General features: G+C 32.8%; 1 protein-coding gene, 1 long non-coding RNA gene and 1 pseudogene across 2 annotated transcripts; 1 reads left to right on the top strand and 2 right to left on the bottom strand.

Moving 5' to 3' along the window:
- Window positions 1-4,539: 4,539 nt before the first annotated feature.
- On the bottom strand, window positions 4,540-5,886 carry LOC107001551. The gene is made up of 3 exons (XR_003574919.1): window positions 5,397-5,886; window positions 4,941-5,314; window positions 4,540-4,840 (listed from the first exon to the last, which is right to left on the bottom strand). It is a non-coding gene; the product is annotated as an uncharacterized LOC107001551 (long non-coding RNA).
- A 299-nt stretch (window positions 5,887-6,185) lies between these two features.
- Window positions 6,186-6,856, bottom strand: LOC114073928 (annotated as a pseudogene).
- Window positions 6,857-10,040: 3,184 nt separating this feature from the next.
- LOC114074294 lies at window positions 10,041-12,716 on the top strand. The gene is made up of 7 exons (XM_027912152.1): window positions 10,041-10,539; window positions 10,794-11,075; window positions 11,186-11,262; window positions 11,350-11,428; window positions 11,579-11,757; window positions 11,862-12,209; window positions 12,387-12,716. Exons 1-7 carry the CDS (start codon window positions 10,041-10,043, stop codon window positions 12,714-12,716), a joined length of 1,794 nt encoding a protein of 597 aa, XP_027767953.1.
- Window positions 12,717-17,545: the final 4,829 nt, after the last annotated feature.

Raw genomic sequence — 17,545 nt, forward strand, 5'->3', positions numbered from 1 at the left:
GTCTAATGGAATTGCAGAAAGAAAAAACCGAACTTTAAAAGAAATGATGAATGCATTACTTATAAGTTCAGGTTTACCACAGAACTTGTGGGGGGAAGCTATCCTTACAGCAAATCAGATACTTAACAGAGTGCCTCACTCAAAGACAAATGTAATTCCATATGAGAAATGGAAAGGTAGAAAACCCAATTTGAAATATTTCAAAGTGTGGGGGTGTCTAGCCAAAGTCCAAGTTCCTATACCTAAGAGGGTAAAAATAGGACCTAAGACTGTGGATTGTGTATTCATTGGATATGCCACAAACAGTAAGGCATGTCGATTTTTGGTTCATAAGTCCGAACATCCGGATATTCATGATAATACGGTAATGGAATCAGATAGTGCTGAATTTTTTGAACATATCTATCCGTATAAAACTAGACTTGAGTCATCTAGTGGGGGATCTAAACAACCCAGAGAAGAACCAAAAGAGAATGAACAAAATGAAGAAAGTCCAAGACGCAGTAAACGTCAAAAGACATCTACTTCATTTGGATCAGATTTTGTAACATTTCTTCTTGAAAGTGAGCCTCAAACATTCAAGGAAGCAATGTTGTCTAGCGACTCAACCTCTTGGAAGGAGGCTGTTAATAGTGAAATTGAATCAATCTTAAGCAATCATACTTGGGAGTTGGTTGATCTTCCTCCAGGGAACAAACCCTTGGGTTCAAAATGGATCTTTAAAAGGAAGATGAAAGACGATGGAACTATTGACAAATATAAAGCAAGACTTGTTGTCAAAGGTTTTAGACAAAAAGAAGGTCTTGATTATTTTGACACATACTCACCAGTGACTAGGATTACATCAATTCGGATGTTAATTGCACTAGCTGCAGTATACGGTCTTGAAATTCATCAAATGGATGTGAAAACAGCCTTCTTAAATGGAGAGCTTGAAGAGGAAATTTACATAGAACAGCCTGAGGGTTTTGTAGTTCCTGGTAAAGAAAAGAAAGTGTGCAAACTTATTAAGTCACTTTATGGGCTAAAACAAGCACCAAAACAATGGCATGCAAAGTTTGATCAAACCATGTTGTCAAATGGATTTAAGATCAATGAATGTGATAAATGTGTTTACATTAAAGATACTCCAAATCAGGAAGTTATTTTATGCATATATGTAGATGATATGCTTATAATGAGCAAAGACATTGCTAATATAAAAGCTACAAAGCGTATGCTTGCTAGTAAGTTTGATATGAAAGATTTAGGAGTTGCTGATGTGATATTAGGAATTAAAATTCTTAAAACTCCTAACGGTCTAGCATTGTCTCAAACTCATTATATTCAAAAGATACTTGAAAAATTCAAATTTTTGAATTTTAAAAGGGCAAAGACTCCAATTGATGTAAATCTTCATCTTGCAAAGAATAAAGGCGAAAGTCAGTCTCAATTGGACTATGCTAGCGTATTGGGAAGCTTAATGTATGTCATGAATTGTACACGACCAGACATAGCTTGCGCTATCAGTAAACTGAGTCGATACACAAGTAATCCTAATCATAATCATTGGTTGGCAATGAAGAGAGTTTTGGGATACTTAGATGACACTCAAAACTATGCTTTACATTACAACAGATATCCAGCCGTTCTTGAAGGATATAGTGATGCAAATTGGATTACTGGGTCAACTGAAACAAAATCCACAAGTGGATACGTTTTTACTATTGGTGGAGGAGCAATATCTTGGAAATCATCCAAACAAACATGTATAGCTCGCTCTACAATGGAGTCTGAATTCATTGCTTTAGACAAGGCAGGTGAAGAAGCTGAATGGCTCCGGAATTTCTTAGAAGATATTCCATTTTGGCCCAAACCAATGGCCCCTATATGCATACATTGTGATAGTCAAGCTGCAATAGGAAGGGCTGGAAGCATTATGTATAACGGCAAGTCTCGTCACATAAGACGAAGACATAACTCTGTGAGACAACTACTCTCTAGTGGAATTATCACAATTGACTATGTGAAGTCAAAAGATAATGTGTCGGATCCACTTACAAAAGGCCTAAATAGAGAGGGAGTTGAGAAATCATCGACGGGAATGGGACTATGGCCGAGAACAAGTCATCGTGGCGGTAACTCTACCTAGAAGACTGGAGATCCCAAGATCTAGGTTCAAGGAGATAAAACAAAGTCATTGATGACGGTTCAACATTGTCAAAAGGAAAAAAAATTATTATTATTATTTTATGGTCCATTCTCATGATGAGACAATGTTTAGTAACCAGGATAAAGACATAAGGACTTTTTAATGGTTTCTAAGTTTGATACAGGGAATATCAAATGGTGTATCTATGGGATAACACATTTAGAAATCACCTATGTAAGTGTGAAGTGTAAGCCGCTTCAAGGAGAATCCGGTAAGGCCAGTTCTTTAAGCACTTACTATCCAAGATGTGTTCATGGCTGAAACGAACAAAACAATGAGAACTAAGAACAGTTCAAGGGTTGATTGTGTGACATATGTTGTCTAGGTATACACCAAAGCTCGACGGTTCAAAGATATCAAATCTACCGATTGACCGAGTATATCCGATATATGTTCACTACGAAAAGTTTAAAGGGAAACCTACATATCCAGATGCGATTAACATTTACCTACAAGACACACACGTTTTTTCATGCATATGTTTTAACAATAGCCTTTCCCATTCATGTGGGGGACTGTTGGGTTTTAGCAAGTGTGAATGAGAAAAGAAAAGAGAGAATATGAAAAGTGAGGGAACTACTTTGGAGGGAAAATGAAAAGTCATTTGCAAAGTGCAAATGAAAAGTCATTTCTTATAAATTTGCAGGTAACAGTAACATTCCGAAAAGTTGTTACTCCTTCAGAAAAGTCGTTAATTTTCCAAAAAGTAGTTATTTTCCTAACAGATACAATTTTTCGAAAAGTTGTTATTTTTTCCAAAAGACACAACTTTCTGGATAAAATGGGTCTGAACAGATTTCACTGAACAGACATGTTCCTTGCTGAAAATGGCTATAAAAGGAAGTCAATTTTTGATTTTTTATTGCTGAAAATTTTTCTTTCTCTGCATTTATTTTTCTCTCAAATAAAATCAAAGTGTCGATCGACTGAGTCTGTGTGACTTGTTGCTGTTCTTAAGTTCGTTGAAGTTAAAGAAGTTTGAGGTACCGCTATTTCTTTAACAGGTTTAATCCGTTTTATCTTGGAAGAAATTAATCCATAACCTTGAGTACAGTGAGGGGATTAAATTTCTTAAGGACACACAGTAGTTTCCGTGGACTAGGATTAATTCTTGTATTCTATATTATTTTCTGCTTCATCTTATTTCTGTTTCTGTTTCTGTTTATTAACTTTATAAATACAAGTTATTGTAAGAATAACAGAAGCTAAATATTTTTGTCTTTTAAAATACTTAAAGTAGAAGTAGAAAATTAGAGTCCGGAGCCTAAAGGGTACAAAATATTAACAAAAATTTCAAAACGGTATATATAAAATTTTATATCAACCAAAACGGTAAAATCGCTGGATCAACGGCGACTTACCCCACCGGAAAAAGCAAAATCGCTGCTCTGCAGCGATTTTGCAAACAAAATTTTTTATTTTTGAAATCGCTGCCAAGGCAGCAATTTTAATTTTTTTTTAAATAAGGTAAATTTTTATAAAAGAAAAAATATGGAAATCGCTGCTGAGGCAGCGGTTTAAAAAAGAAAATTTAAATCGCTGCCTAGGCAGCGATTTTATAAAAAATTAAAAAAAATGTTAAATCGCTGCCTTGGCAGCGATTTTATTAAAAAGAATTTTTTTTTAAAAAAAATATGTTAATCGCTCAGAGATTTTATAAAAAAAAAAAAATTAAAAAAATGTTAAATCGCTGCCATGATGGTAAAGGTGAAAATGTCCACAAGGTTACTGCAAAAGGTAAGAAATGTTCTTGTGAAAAATGGAGAAATTATCATATGCTTTGTTCGCATGCCATCAAATTTTGTGGACTTCGCGGAATCGAGCCAAAATCTTATGTAAGTAAATTCTACAGTGCAAAATATTACAAACGAACATACACTGAGACATTTAACCCAGTGGGTGATGAAATGTATTGGCCACCATCTCCTTTTAATTTAATTGCAAATACTGAATATTTGCGGAGAAGTAGTACGCAAGTAAGAAGCCGACTTAAGAATGATATGGATATAGCTCCGGCTCGCATGACTAGAAAATGTAGTGTTTGTAAGGATACAAGTTACACAAAGGCACGTTGTCCTACTCGATTTTAAATATTTTGTCTATGTTTTTAAGGTTAATGTATTTTTATGATCTTGTTATTAATATTATGATATATCTTTTATATTTATTTGTTGACATTAATTTAATATGTCTTGCTGCATTTTAAATATTGTAAGTATAATATCTTTATATTATTATTATATTATTAATTTGAACTCTATTAAAAAGTAATGATTTGACGTAACATAAAAAGTATTAATTTGACCTATGACATAAAGAAAATTAAATCCTGCAAACTTGTTCAAACATAAAAAAAGAAAGAAGGAAGAATCTCATTACTTTGTTCAAACTTGCACGAAACAACAAAATTTACATATTTCAAAATTCAAATCTTCAGCCTTTTAGAATAAAGGTGCATAAAAATTATTCTTCTAAATTCGAATCTTCTACATCTTCATTTTCAAAATCTTCCTCATTTTGATAGTGACTGCTTGTTCCACATCTAGTTGATTTGTGTAGCCTAGATGTTCTCCGAGGTGGATTTTGTCTATTAAGAACTAAATTTTGTGAAGCCCCAGCATTAAATCTTGAATCATCGGACACAGTTACCTATAATACAATATAATATAATATAATCAAATAAACATGCAATAAAATTAAAAAAAATTATAAAAAGTTAAAAAAATTGTAAGAAAATTATTATACTTACATTCGAAAAATTCAATCTTCCACCAAATGGAGAATTATGTATACGAAATTCACGCATACCATGTTGAATACCATATTGAGATCCACTAAATTGCACAAAACCAGATATTGAAACATGTAAAGTTACAAAACCAACTGTTTGCTGACTAGAAAAATTAACATTAGTGTTATAGGGCCCTGTAGAAAAATCAAACATGGGATAATAAGGCTCGGGAGTCGCCACATTAGTGTTAGAGGGCCCTGCAGAAAAATCAACTGTTTCACCAGCGGTCCTTCAACCTCGACTTCCTCTGCATATTGTCTCATTTCATTAGATTGATTTTCATCATTTTCAATCATCCGAGCTCGACGATACTGCATTTCATGACCCCTAGCCTATAATGAATAAACAAATATTAATAACAAAAAAATTATTAAATATTGACATAATAATTTAAAATTTACATAATATACATACTAATGCCTCATGTCTTCCTGCCATGTGTTGATACCCTTTTTGTACAACATGTTGTGAATTTCCAATGACCATGCGGGTATGCCTCATGTACCAACGAAATATCTGTTTGATCACTTACAAATGAAGGTCAAAATATACGATTTTGACGTTGTTCCCATAAATATTGTGTGTAGTTAAATGCATCTATATCTTCTTGTTTTATTTAGAATCATTTATCACGCTTAAAATGATGTTCGGAAAATTGGGTACACGGTCCAGAAATATGTTGTAAATAAACGAACTGTCTCACAACACGATCAACCATGTGCCATTCACGATAAATTTCATAAATCAGTGGCACATGTGCCATCCAGACGCGTTGTCCTGACCGACACCACTCAGGCAATCCATTAATAACATCTTTCGAATAAGGTTGCCAAATAAACTATAAAAAATAATTAAGTAAGATAATTATAAAAATAACATTGGCAGAAAAAAAATATCTACGTGAATGAACAATCTTACAAAATAATTTTTTTGTACCATTGTGTCATAACATATTTTACTTTTAAGGACCTAACAAGAATCTATGTATCTGTCATTTTATTCACATAATTTTCTTGGGTAGTGAAACATAAGTGCCTCATTTAAAGATCTACCATACATATTTTTATTTAAAATGAAATAAAATATGAATAGTTTAAGATACTAATAATATTAAATATTTGTTCATCAGTTAGATTATCTAGTACATCCCTAATCACACAGATTATAGTTCGTGCCTCATTTTGATGATTTCTACGATCGCGTTCATTTACGTGCAAGCGCAGTTGAAGCCTCAAGTTGATTGGTCCTTAGAGACTTTGACAATGGTTGCATGGGGAATAATTCTTTCCCATGCCCAAATCTACAATAAATAAATTCACCATTACTTATAATGCACTTAAATTTAAAAGTGCATACTACTAGTATATAAAAAATATTTAATTAAAAAATATGTATACCTCCACTAAAGAGAGAAATCCACAAACTTCATTTGATTTTTTCATTGATGCACGGCATAAACAATTATACAAATATGATAATGTGGCTGATCCCCATGCTTGAGTTGACATTAAATCTAAATTTCTCATGTCAATCAAAATGTCCGAATTAATCTTATTATTAGATTTATCCGGACATATTGATCCACCACATAACCATAATAAATATAATCTAAATCTTTGTTGCACTTCATGCTCAGTTGAGTGATCATTAATACCATCCAAACCTTCAATATAATCAATCAATTTATATGTTAACAATCTACTAACACCAGAAAAACAACTAGTATCGGATAACCATCCTGTTAATTCAAATATTATTTCTTGTCTACCTATGATCCCTAAAGAATCAGCTCTATTTAAAATTATAGGACTACCATCTACTACCATTCCGAATAAAATTTCAATATCTTGTAAAGTTATGGTAGCCTCGCCAGTTCACATGTGAAAAATATGAGTTTCTGGACGCCACCTTTCAATTATAGCAGAAATTAATCCGGAGTCATACGACACACATCCTACATCAAGAATTCCTTTAAATCTACAATTTTCAAAATATTGACGGATGCGAGAATGTAATGGATGATATTTTATATGTTGCCAAAATTCAATATCACCACGACACGTATATAAGCAAGACCTCTCTTCTTTTATGCTACCATTCCAAATTCCTTCGGAACGATGATGAACATGAATTTTTAATACATCATGCTCTACTGGACCAGGATGTACGTATACATTTGATGGATGCATATATATACACAAAAAATTAAAAGAAATATTAACATTAATACAAGTATCAAAAGATTGAATATATCAACAATATCATATAAAAGTATAAAATTAATTAAAATAAATTAAAAATAAAATAAATTCAAACTCACCTTATAAAGAAAAGGCTTTTATAAACTTTAGAAAATTAGAAAAATAGCAAGACTTTTAAGATTGTTGGAAAATTGAAAAAGTGCAATGCAATAGAATGAGCAATTCATCTATTTATAACAAAGTAAAANTATATATATATGTTAAGGAAATCGCTGCATAGGCAACTATTTCTTTTTTTAAAAAAAAAATCAATAAAATCGTTGCCTTTAATTTTTTATTTAAAAAATTTAATTATTTGAATTTAGAATACTATTTGAAGTCAAACATTATTTAAATTTAAATTCAATATAATATCTTTTTTTTAGAAAGAAAATGTATTTGTTCCCTTACTTATTCTTAATTTTTTTAAAATAATGTATATTTTCTTATAAGCTATATCTTTGAATTTCAAAAATATTATAATTTTTTTTATAAAATCGCAGCTTTAAAATTTATTTATTTTTGAAAATCGCTTCCTAGGTAGCGATTTCAAAAAAAAAAATTTAAAAGAAATGTTAAATCGCTGACTTGGTAGCAATTTTGTAAAAAAAAAATGAAAAATTTAGGTAGCGATTTAACATATTTAATTTTTTTTTATTACAAAATGTTAAATCACTGCCTTGCAAAATGTAGAAATTACAAAATGTAAAAAAAAAATTAACATTTTTTTTTTGAAAATCGCTGCCTAGGCAGCGATTTACATATTTTAATTTTTTTTTATAAATGTTAAATCGCTGCCTTTATTTTTAATAAAATCGCTGCAAAGAAATTCTTTTTTTACAAAATCGCTGCAAAGGCAGCGATTTAATATTTTTTTTTAAAATCGCTGCCTTGGCAGCGAATTTTTTTTAAAATAATTTGAAATCGCTGTTTAGGCAGCGATTTCATTTTTTTTAGAAAAATAATCACATTTTGCAAAATCGCTGCAGAGGCAGCGATTTTGCTTTTTTCCGGTGGGATAAGTCGCTGTTGTTGCAACGATTTTACCGTTTTGGTTAATATAAAATTTTATATACTGTTTTAGAATTTTTGTTAATATTTTTTACCCTTTAGGCTCTGGGCTCTAGAAAATTAGGGAAAATGCATAACTAGCTCCCATCAATCTATGCTTGAAATTTCAGAGACACACTTATACTATACTAAGGTCCTATTATCCCCTTAACTTATTTGATGAATAATTTTCTACCTTTTTCGGTCTACGTGGTACTAGCTTAAAAAAAAGTCATGCATTGGGCTCAGAAGATAGTTCAGGGGGTAAAAGGCCCTCCATAAAGTTTGGTATCGTAACAACAAATTCGATATTTGGCCTACTATACTGAATTATCTATTTAAAATTGTGTGTTTTTTTTTTGCAATTCTATATTGTCTTTCCTACTGAAAATTTTATTTTTGTCAATTATATTGCATTGTCTACTGAAATTTTTATTGCCTAGTAAATTGTATTTGACATATTATATTGTATTGCGTACTGAGAATTATTTTCGCTTACTATATTGTTTTTGCTATTGAACTATATTCAGCTTGTTAAACTACATTGCCTATTGAAATTTGTGTTTGTTTTAATATATTGTGTTGCTTATTGAAAATTATATTTTTGTCTAGTATGATGCAATGCTTGCTGAAAATGTATGGTCTACTGAAGTTTACATTGCCTACTAAGTTGCATGGCCTACTAAGTTATGTTGCCAACTATCAAGCCCAATATATTAACCTACTATATTCCATTGAGCTACTATATATATTTACTTTTCAAATGTGTTGTCTGCTATATTGCGTTGAGTGTATTATATTTGAAGAAATCGGCATAACATGATGTAATGAGTATGAGGGGCAAATTAGTCATTACCTGTTAGCTAAGTTAGTTATATACCGTTAGTAGAAATTAGTTAAAGTTTGTTAGCTAGATGTTAAAGCTTGTTAGAAGATGTTGTATATATACAGAATCATGTATCAATACAATGTATTAGTTTTCACTCATTCTTCTTTTCACTAAAATTTTTCTCTCTCTTTTCTTCTTATCAGAGCTTTCTCTAATGGCTGTCAATGGAAGCTTAGTGAGTTGAGTGTTAATTGTTCATAGATTTTATCATGGTATCATAGCTTATGACCGCCATTGTGAGTTTGAATCGATTGTTTTAAATTGAGGAGCATTGCGATTGTTGAAGCAGAACAGTAATGGAAGCCACGAAGATCGACCACACACATACACTCTTTATTCATCCTTCAGATACAACTGGAGGTCCAATTATTCCTATCCAATTAACATGATCTGAGAATTACTCAATCTGGAGTAGGTCAATCAAATCCAATTGCTTGGAAAGAACAAGCTGGGGATCCTAGATGGAACCTGGAAGAAAGAGGATTCTCATTCAGACCTAGCTCACCGATGGGATATATGTGATGCTATCGTGATTGGATGGATACTGGGATCAGTAACAAAGGAATTACATGCAGGGATTGTCCATGCAGAAAATGCAAAGATGATCTGGAAGATCTTAAGGAGAGGTTTGATAAGGTTAACGCCTCATGAGTCTCCCAATTGCATAAGGATATGGTAACCTTGATTCAAGAAACTGATAGTGTGTCAACCTATTTCTCAAAATTAAGACATTTCCGAGAAGAATTTGACAACATGATACCACCTCCTTGTGATTAAGCCAAATCCAAGGATTTCATGCTACATATTCAGAGGTTAAAGGTGATGCAATTCCTTATGGTATCGAATGAGAATTATGAATAGGCTAGGAGCCAAATACTGATGACAAGTCCAACTCCTAATATCAATAAGGCCCACTCCATGCTAATTGAAAGAGAGAGGCAAAGGTCAATTGTCAATTCAGGAGAAAGAGTTGAATTAGGATCCATGTTGGCAAAGAGAGGAAACTCTCACCACAGACCACCAAAGAATTGGAATCTTCAATGTGATCACTACAAGCTTAAAGGTCACACAAAAAATGTACGCTACAGATTGGTTGGATACCCACCAAGATATAAAGGAAAGAAGAAGGAAAAGTTTCCAACTGCAAACAATGCTCAAAATGAAGACGCTAGTACCCATAGGTATCAAGGAGAAGCTACTGCCTGTAATGCTCAAAATGAGAATATACATCCAAATGTGTGTGCAGGGTTCAAGACTGAATGCTTAACTGGAAGAGGAGATCTTCATAGAGCACCATACTTGACTGAGAAACAACAGGACAAGATCAAAATGATGCTTGATAATGATAAACAACCAGATTACATGGCTCATATCACAGGTATTGATTTCAAAACTTTGTCCACAGTAAAGCAGATAAAGTGGATAATAGACACAGGAGCTACAAATCATATGACTGCTAGTTAGATACAATAACTTCCATAGAACCTGTAAGACCACATCATAAAAGGAAGGTTAATTTGCCCAATGGTGAAGCGACAATGGTGTGTCACATAGGAAAATGCAGTTTGGGAGATATATGGATGCTTGAAAATGTTTTGTACATACCTAATTTTAATTATAACATTTTATCAGCTTCAAAGATAAATAGAGTGTTCAATTGTTTTGTCTCTTTTTATCCTGGTTCCCGCTTGTTCCAAGACCTTACCAATGGGATCTCGAAGGGGATTGGTAAGGAGAGTGATTGTTTATACATAATGTTCTCTCCACCACATGACACACATTCTGATAATTCAATTGGAGAAGTTTACATAGTTCATGTTGCAAAGAAGAGACAGGAAGATATACTGTTGTGGCATAGAAGGCTTGCTCATCCTTTTAGTGTTTCGATGAAGCATTTGCTTGGTTATAAACTAAGTGAGTGTAAATCCATTGTAGCTGATTATGAAGTGTGTCTAAACACACTAAACTTTCTTTTCCTCATTCTACTAGTACTTCTGTTAACGTGTTTGAATTGTTACACCTAGATGTTTGGGGGCCATATCATGATGAAACTCTTGATGGGAATAAACACTTTCTGACTGTTGTTGATGACTTCTCTCATGTTACCTGGATTTTTCTGCTAAAGTTTAAAAGCGATGTTATATTAGTATTGAGACAATTTCTCAAACTGATACACACTCAATTACAGGATATTGTTCAAATGATTAGAATAGATAATGGTGGTGAGTTTATAAATTCTGAGATGCAAAAACTTCTTCAAGAACATGGTATTATCCATTAGAAAACTTGTGCTTATACCCCTCAGCAGAATGGTGTGGCTGAGAGAAAACATAGACATTTACTTGAAGTAGCAAGAGCTCTTAGATTTCAAGGACATGTTCCTATCAAATACTAGAGTCATTGCATTCTAACTGCAGCTTATGTTATTAATAAATTATCATCAACAGTCTTTGGTGGTAAATCTCCCGATGAATTGTTTTTTGGGAAACCACCTTCAGTTAGTCATCTAAGAACTTTTGAATGTTTGTGTTATGCTAGTGCTTTACCTAGAAGGGATAAATTTGCTTCTAGAGCAGTGCCTTCTGTGTTCGTGGGGGTTACTCTACTACTACTAAAGGGTATGTTTTATTTGATCTTACTCAACAAATTTTTTTTATCAATAGGGATGTCACTTTCAGGGAACATGTTTTTCCTTTTCAGTCTTCTCTTGAGCCTGTTCCTCAGGTTGATCAGATTCTTCGGTCTTCTAAATCATTTACTCCTAGTGACATTTCCTCTATTGTTGATTCCCCTACCATTGTGACTATAGAACGTGTTCATTTGCCTATACAGTCTTCTAGTTCACCACATTATTCTCCATCTTTTGTTGTTTCCCATACATCTCCAGATATAGTCTTGCCTATGTCCAATCCTCTTCAACCTAGGAGGTCTCAAAGAATCTCTAAGGCACCTCTTTGTCATGTTGATTGTGTCACAAAAAAGGCTGCTCATGTTATTTATCCACTCAGTGCATATTTGTCCTATGAAACTATTTCCCCTTCTCATCAGGTGTTTTTCAGTTCTCTATCTCATACATGAGCCTAGGTCCTATGATGAGGCTATTAAGGATAAAAGGTGGGCTGATGCCATGGCTTCTGAGTTGGAGACTCTTTAGCTTAATCATACTTGGAATTTGGTTCCCTTACTTCTGATAAATTGGCCATTGGTTGTCGATAAGTGTATAAGGTTAAGTTGCAGGCTTCTGGTGAGGTGGAGAGATTTAATGCCAGGCTGGTGGCTAAGGGATATAATCAGCAGGAAGGCCTGGACTACCATAAAACATTTTCCCCTGTGGTCAAGATTGCCACTGTGAGAATTGTTTTGTCACTGGCTGCTCAAAATAATTGTCATATTCAACAGCTAGATGTTTATAATGCTTTTCTTCAAGGTGATTCAGATGATGAGATATACATGCAGTTTTCTCAGGGTTTACCAAGTCAGGGGGAGTCTAGTGGTGGCACTGTGTGTAGACTTGTTAAATCCCTGTATGGGTTAAAACAGGCTAGTAGACAGTGAAATCTGAAATTATCTGAGGCATTAGTTCATTAGGCTTTGTTCAAAGTTGTATGGATCACTTATTCTTCATAAGGAAGAAAGGAAATGATATCGTCATTATTTTGGTCTATGTGGATGATATGTTGGTAACAGGTAGTAGTATATCTGCTATTTAGGAAACCAAAACATCCTTACATGCAGCCTTCAAAATCAAAGTCTTAGGTACACTGAAGTTCTTTCTTGGAATGGAGTTTCACATATCTTCTAAAGGTATTCTGATAGACCAGAGGAAATATATCTTGGAAATTATTTCAGAACTGGGCATAGGATCTGTTAAACTAGCATGGACTTCACTAGAAGTTAATGCAAAGCTAACAACACAAGAACTTGATGGTTTGGTACAAAGAGCAGATGATGACATGTTAGAAGACAAGACAAAATACCAAAGATTGATTGGGAAGATGTTATACTTAACACTTACAAGACTTGACATAAGCTATACAGTACAGACTCTTAGTCAATTTTTACAACAACCTAAACAGTCTCACTGGGATACATCAGTATGTGTAATGAATTATATCAAAAGAGAGCCAGCTCTAGGTATATTATTGAGTAGCAAAGCTTCCAATTCACTGACAGTCTTCTAGGATTCAGATTGGCTTCTTGCCCAAACACAAGAAGATCAATCTCAGGTTTTGTGATCAAACATGGGAGCTCACTTATTTCTTGGAAATCAAAGAAGCAAAGTGTGGTGTCCAGAAGTTATGCAGAAGCTAAATACAGGAGTATGGCAAATGTTGTTTCTGAAGTAGTGTGGTTGACTGCTCTATTATAAGAATTGGATGGTGAACCCTGTAATTGTGCATAGTAATAGCAAGGATGCAGTGTAAATTGCAGCAAATCCTGTTTTTCATGATCGTACAAAACATATTGAGATAGACTGCCATTTCATCAGGCAGAAAATTCAAGAGGGATTGATCAAGACAGTGCATGTAGGTTCCAAAGATCAATTGGCAGATGTATTAACTTAAGGTTTGCCACGACCACAACATGAGTACCTAGTAGGCAAGCTAGGCATGTTAAACATCTTCATACCATCCAGCTTGAGAGGGACTGAAGAAATAGGCATAACATGATGTAATGAGTATGAGGGGCAAATTAGTCATCACCTCTTTGCCAAGTTAGTTATATACAGTTAGTAGAAAATAGTTAAAGTTTGTTAGCTAGATGTTAAAGTTTGTTAGAAGATGTTGTATATATACAGAATCATGTACCAATACAATGTATTAGTTTTCACTCATTCTTCTTCTCAATAAAATATCTCTCTCTTTTCTTCTTATCAGAGCTTTATCTAATGGCTGTCAATGGAAGCTTAGTGAGTTGAGTGTTAATTGTTCATAGATTTTATCAATATTTGCATCTTAGATCGAGTTGCCTATTATATTTGCTTACTAAATTGTTTTACCTACAATATTAAATTTAATTATCATTTAATACTTCAAAGATTCCATGGTTAAAGGCATTATTTGCATGTCTTACATACATCATTTCACGGCCTAAGGACTAATTTTTATGCTCATCATGCTTCAAAGGCGCCACAGTCTAAAGGCATCTTTTCCTGGCCTATAGACACAATTTCATGGCCTAAAAATTTACTTTATGTTCAATATGCTCCAAAAGCGTCATAGTCTGATAGCGTCATCTTCATAGCCTGCTGACATCATTTCACTGCCTAATGATTTACTTATGCTTGCTCTGAAAGCGTTATTTTCATGGCTAAGGATTTAATATTTGTTTATCATGTCCCTAAAACATCATTGCCTAAGAAGTCATATGTCACGATTCAGATCGTCCTGAGTGATACCCACACTATTAGCCTAAGAAGTCAACAAGGGAGATGTCATGTACTCAACAAGAAAAGAGCATGTGTTGTATAAGTACATAACAACAATGTTGATTGAATTACACGACCAATACAAGATATAAATGTAAGTAGTTCACCATGAGTTGTAACACAAAATAATATATATACTAACACAATTATCAAATTACATAAATTCTCAGATACATAATTAAACAACGATATGAGGATGTATGTCACGTATGATCACAAATGCAAATGTCTGGTCCTCTCATGAAACTACAATTACATATTTGATTTTCTCATCGAACTCGAATCCAAATTATTAGTGTACCAGCATGGTATATCACTATAGCAGAATATGTAAAGTTAAGAGACTCTAAAATTCTTGAAAACCTCATTTTAACAATATACCTCTTTTTCTTGACGTCTCGAACTATCTCTTTCACGTTGAATTCGATTTTGAAAGTTATGCTCACCTTAATTCAATTTTGAGAAGTTTTATGAGTTCCTTTAGATTAAAAAAAAATAACAATGAGGCCTAGACATTCCACCCCACCCATTTTCCGTATGGACCTAGACCGCGCGTAGCCTAAATTCTATCTAATGCTGATCTAGCCTAAAAATTTGGAGTCACTACTCAAAAAATATTGTGGCCCAAGTTTTTTTCACTATTAGACTACTCATAATGACCCGATCATATTGTTACATCATCCTTACTATATTAAGACAAATATCATGGCCTAAATGAGAATTTGTATCATGCTTAACAAGTTACTTCGTCATTTATTGGGTATATATGGTCTAATCATTTTATTTAATCATTATAAGCTAATTGCAAAGACTCGCAAGCTACGAGCAAGATCATTTTTATGTATATGGTATATGTGTTTGTTAATGTATCATTTATAATGCATGCATGATACATGATTAAGGAAGTTGAAAAGGCCTAATGTGAAATGCAAGATGGTGCGCAATGAATGTGTTACATGAAATACATATGTGATATTGATTTATTTATGTGTTGATGGTAGAGATCAGGTTCCTCACTGGCACACTAACATTTGAAATGAATGTCATGCCAGTACACTAACTTGAAAATAGATACCACGTCAATATACTAACTTGGAATCAAATACCTTGTTGGTATATTAACAGTTTGTATGAGTGAGTTCCATGATAAAATCATATTGTTTTGATCTATTGTGATGATTTATGTTGTTATGCATATAATTAAATTACGGACTATATTATACTCGAATTATAATTGTTCATTTACATGCTTACTGAATTATGATTGTCTGTCCATATTTTATTTATTGAAACTAGCCGATGATTTTTGTTTGTTGAGTACATGACTTCTTTAGGCGATTACTTTGGAACCTCAACTGTGAGACCTTAATGTTAATCTTGAGATTTTGAAAATGGCAAAATTGTATTGAACAGGTAACGCAAAATGTTCCAGTGAAATACTACAGCGGGTATGCAAGTGGTAGCGTACGAGTGGAGCTTAATTAGAGTATGGAAACTTATATGTACGTTTTTGTTTATAGTAGTTTACTTGGTTAAGGAAAACTACTGAAAACAAATTTGAGTGCAATAAGGTTTTGAGTAAAAGACCAAGTAGAAGTCAACAAGGATTTGTAGAAGACAAATACAAGTTGATTTGTACAAGGATTGGTTGAATTTCTGATTTATAAATAGGGAGCTATTTGGATCAGAAAAAATTGCGCACTTACAAAGAGAGAAGTTCAAAACACGATCAAGAGGGTTGAGAGAGTTTTGATAAATACTTTTGAGTGCTGCGAGTTGAGTGAAAAAAGTTGTAAGATTGTATTCAAGAGTCTTGTTTACAATCTAGGTAGTAGATTTGCTTGACAAGTTATAGTACTTGAAAATCATTGAAAAGATAGAAAACTAGGGAGTAGTTTTTTGTCTTGAGTAGAAGGAATTAGAGTTTATAATTCCTTAAGTGCTAAAGCGTTGTAATCTTTGTATTACTTGAAATTTACGAATAATACAAAGTGTTGTTCAAATTAATTATTGTTAAGTTTTCAAGCAAACACAAGCTAGTAGTTAGTACGTGTTCCTTTAAAACAATCTGAATCCAAGGATATACCACTTTTATAGGTCTGTTATAAATTCCTATCTAATTTCTTCGTCCCTTATTCAAACTCAAACATTCTAGATTTATCATTTATGATTTCCTTCTTTTTCGGGTAGCATCTTCTATCCTAGACTATAAGATGTTCTGGTACGATAACTTTAAGATTTTAGAGAGTTTATTTCGCTTTGACTTTTTTTTTTGGTTGAATTTTGAGTTTATGGAAACTTTGATTGTTTTAAGGTTATTTTCTTAGTATGTTATATCATGACTTGGTTTTTTAAATGATTTGATGAGTCAAGTTTGAGCTGAAAGTTGATTATTTTTCGTAATGAATATACAAAGTCTAAATATGACAAATAAACATAAATAGAATAGTAAATAAAATGCACTTAATAATTCCTTATACAACATACGCAATATGCTATCCGTTACTCTTTTGTAAGAGTAGCACGTATGTAATAATTATAAATATATCATGTGAACTTTTAACGAAAGAATCTTAATTAAAAAGTTGAGAAAATAAATTTACTTTGAAAAAATATATTCCAAAACATTTAATAATTTTTAAAAAAAAAAAAAAATTCTTCTGTACCAAAATATAGTTTCACTTCATTTCGTTGTGGATTACACCCACGCCAAGTACTTTGGTGTAGTATTTAGACACGCGTTTCTCCCTTCTCTAAATTACCATATGATAATTAATGCCCTCGACAAGAGTGTTCATAATTTGATTTAAAAAACTATTTAAACTGATAATTTAAACCAAATTAATTAAAAAATTATTTAAATTTTATTAGTTTAAATTTTAAAAAAGTTAATAGTATTTTCTTTGCTTTGATTTTAAAAAAAATAGAAGAAAAAATTGAACCAAATCGACAAAAT

Source organism: Solanum pennellii, chromosome 10, assembly GCF_001406875.1.
Source record: "Solanum pennellii chromosome 10, SPENNV200".
NCBI lineage: Eukaryota > Viridiplantae > Streptophyta > Magnoliopsida > Solanales > Solanaceae > Solanum > Solanum pennellii.

What these genes read in the sequence shown, in the direction of transcription:
- LOC114074294 (XM_027912152.1), top strand. Translation starts at nt 10,041, where the DNA reads ATGACAAGTCCAACTCCTAATATCAATAAGGCCCACTCCATGCTAATT. An exon ending in TTTGCTTGGTTATAAACTAA is followed by an intron (nt 11,076 to 11,185) that starts GTGAGTGTAAAT and finishes TGTTACACCTAG; the next exon opens with ATGTTTGGGGGCCATATCAT. An exon ending in AAAACTTCTTCAAGAACATG is followed by an intron (nt 11,429 to 11,578) that starts GTATTATCCATT and finishes TTCTAACTGCAG; the next exon opens with CTTATGTTATTAATAAATTA.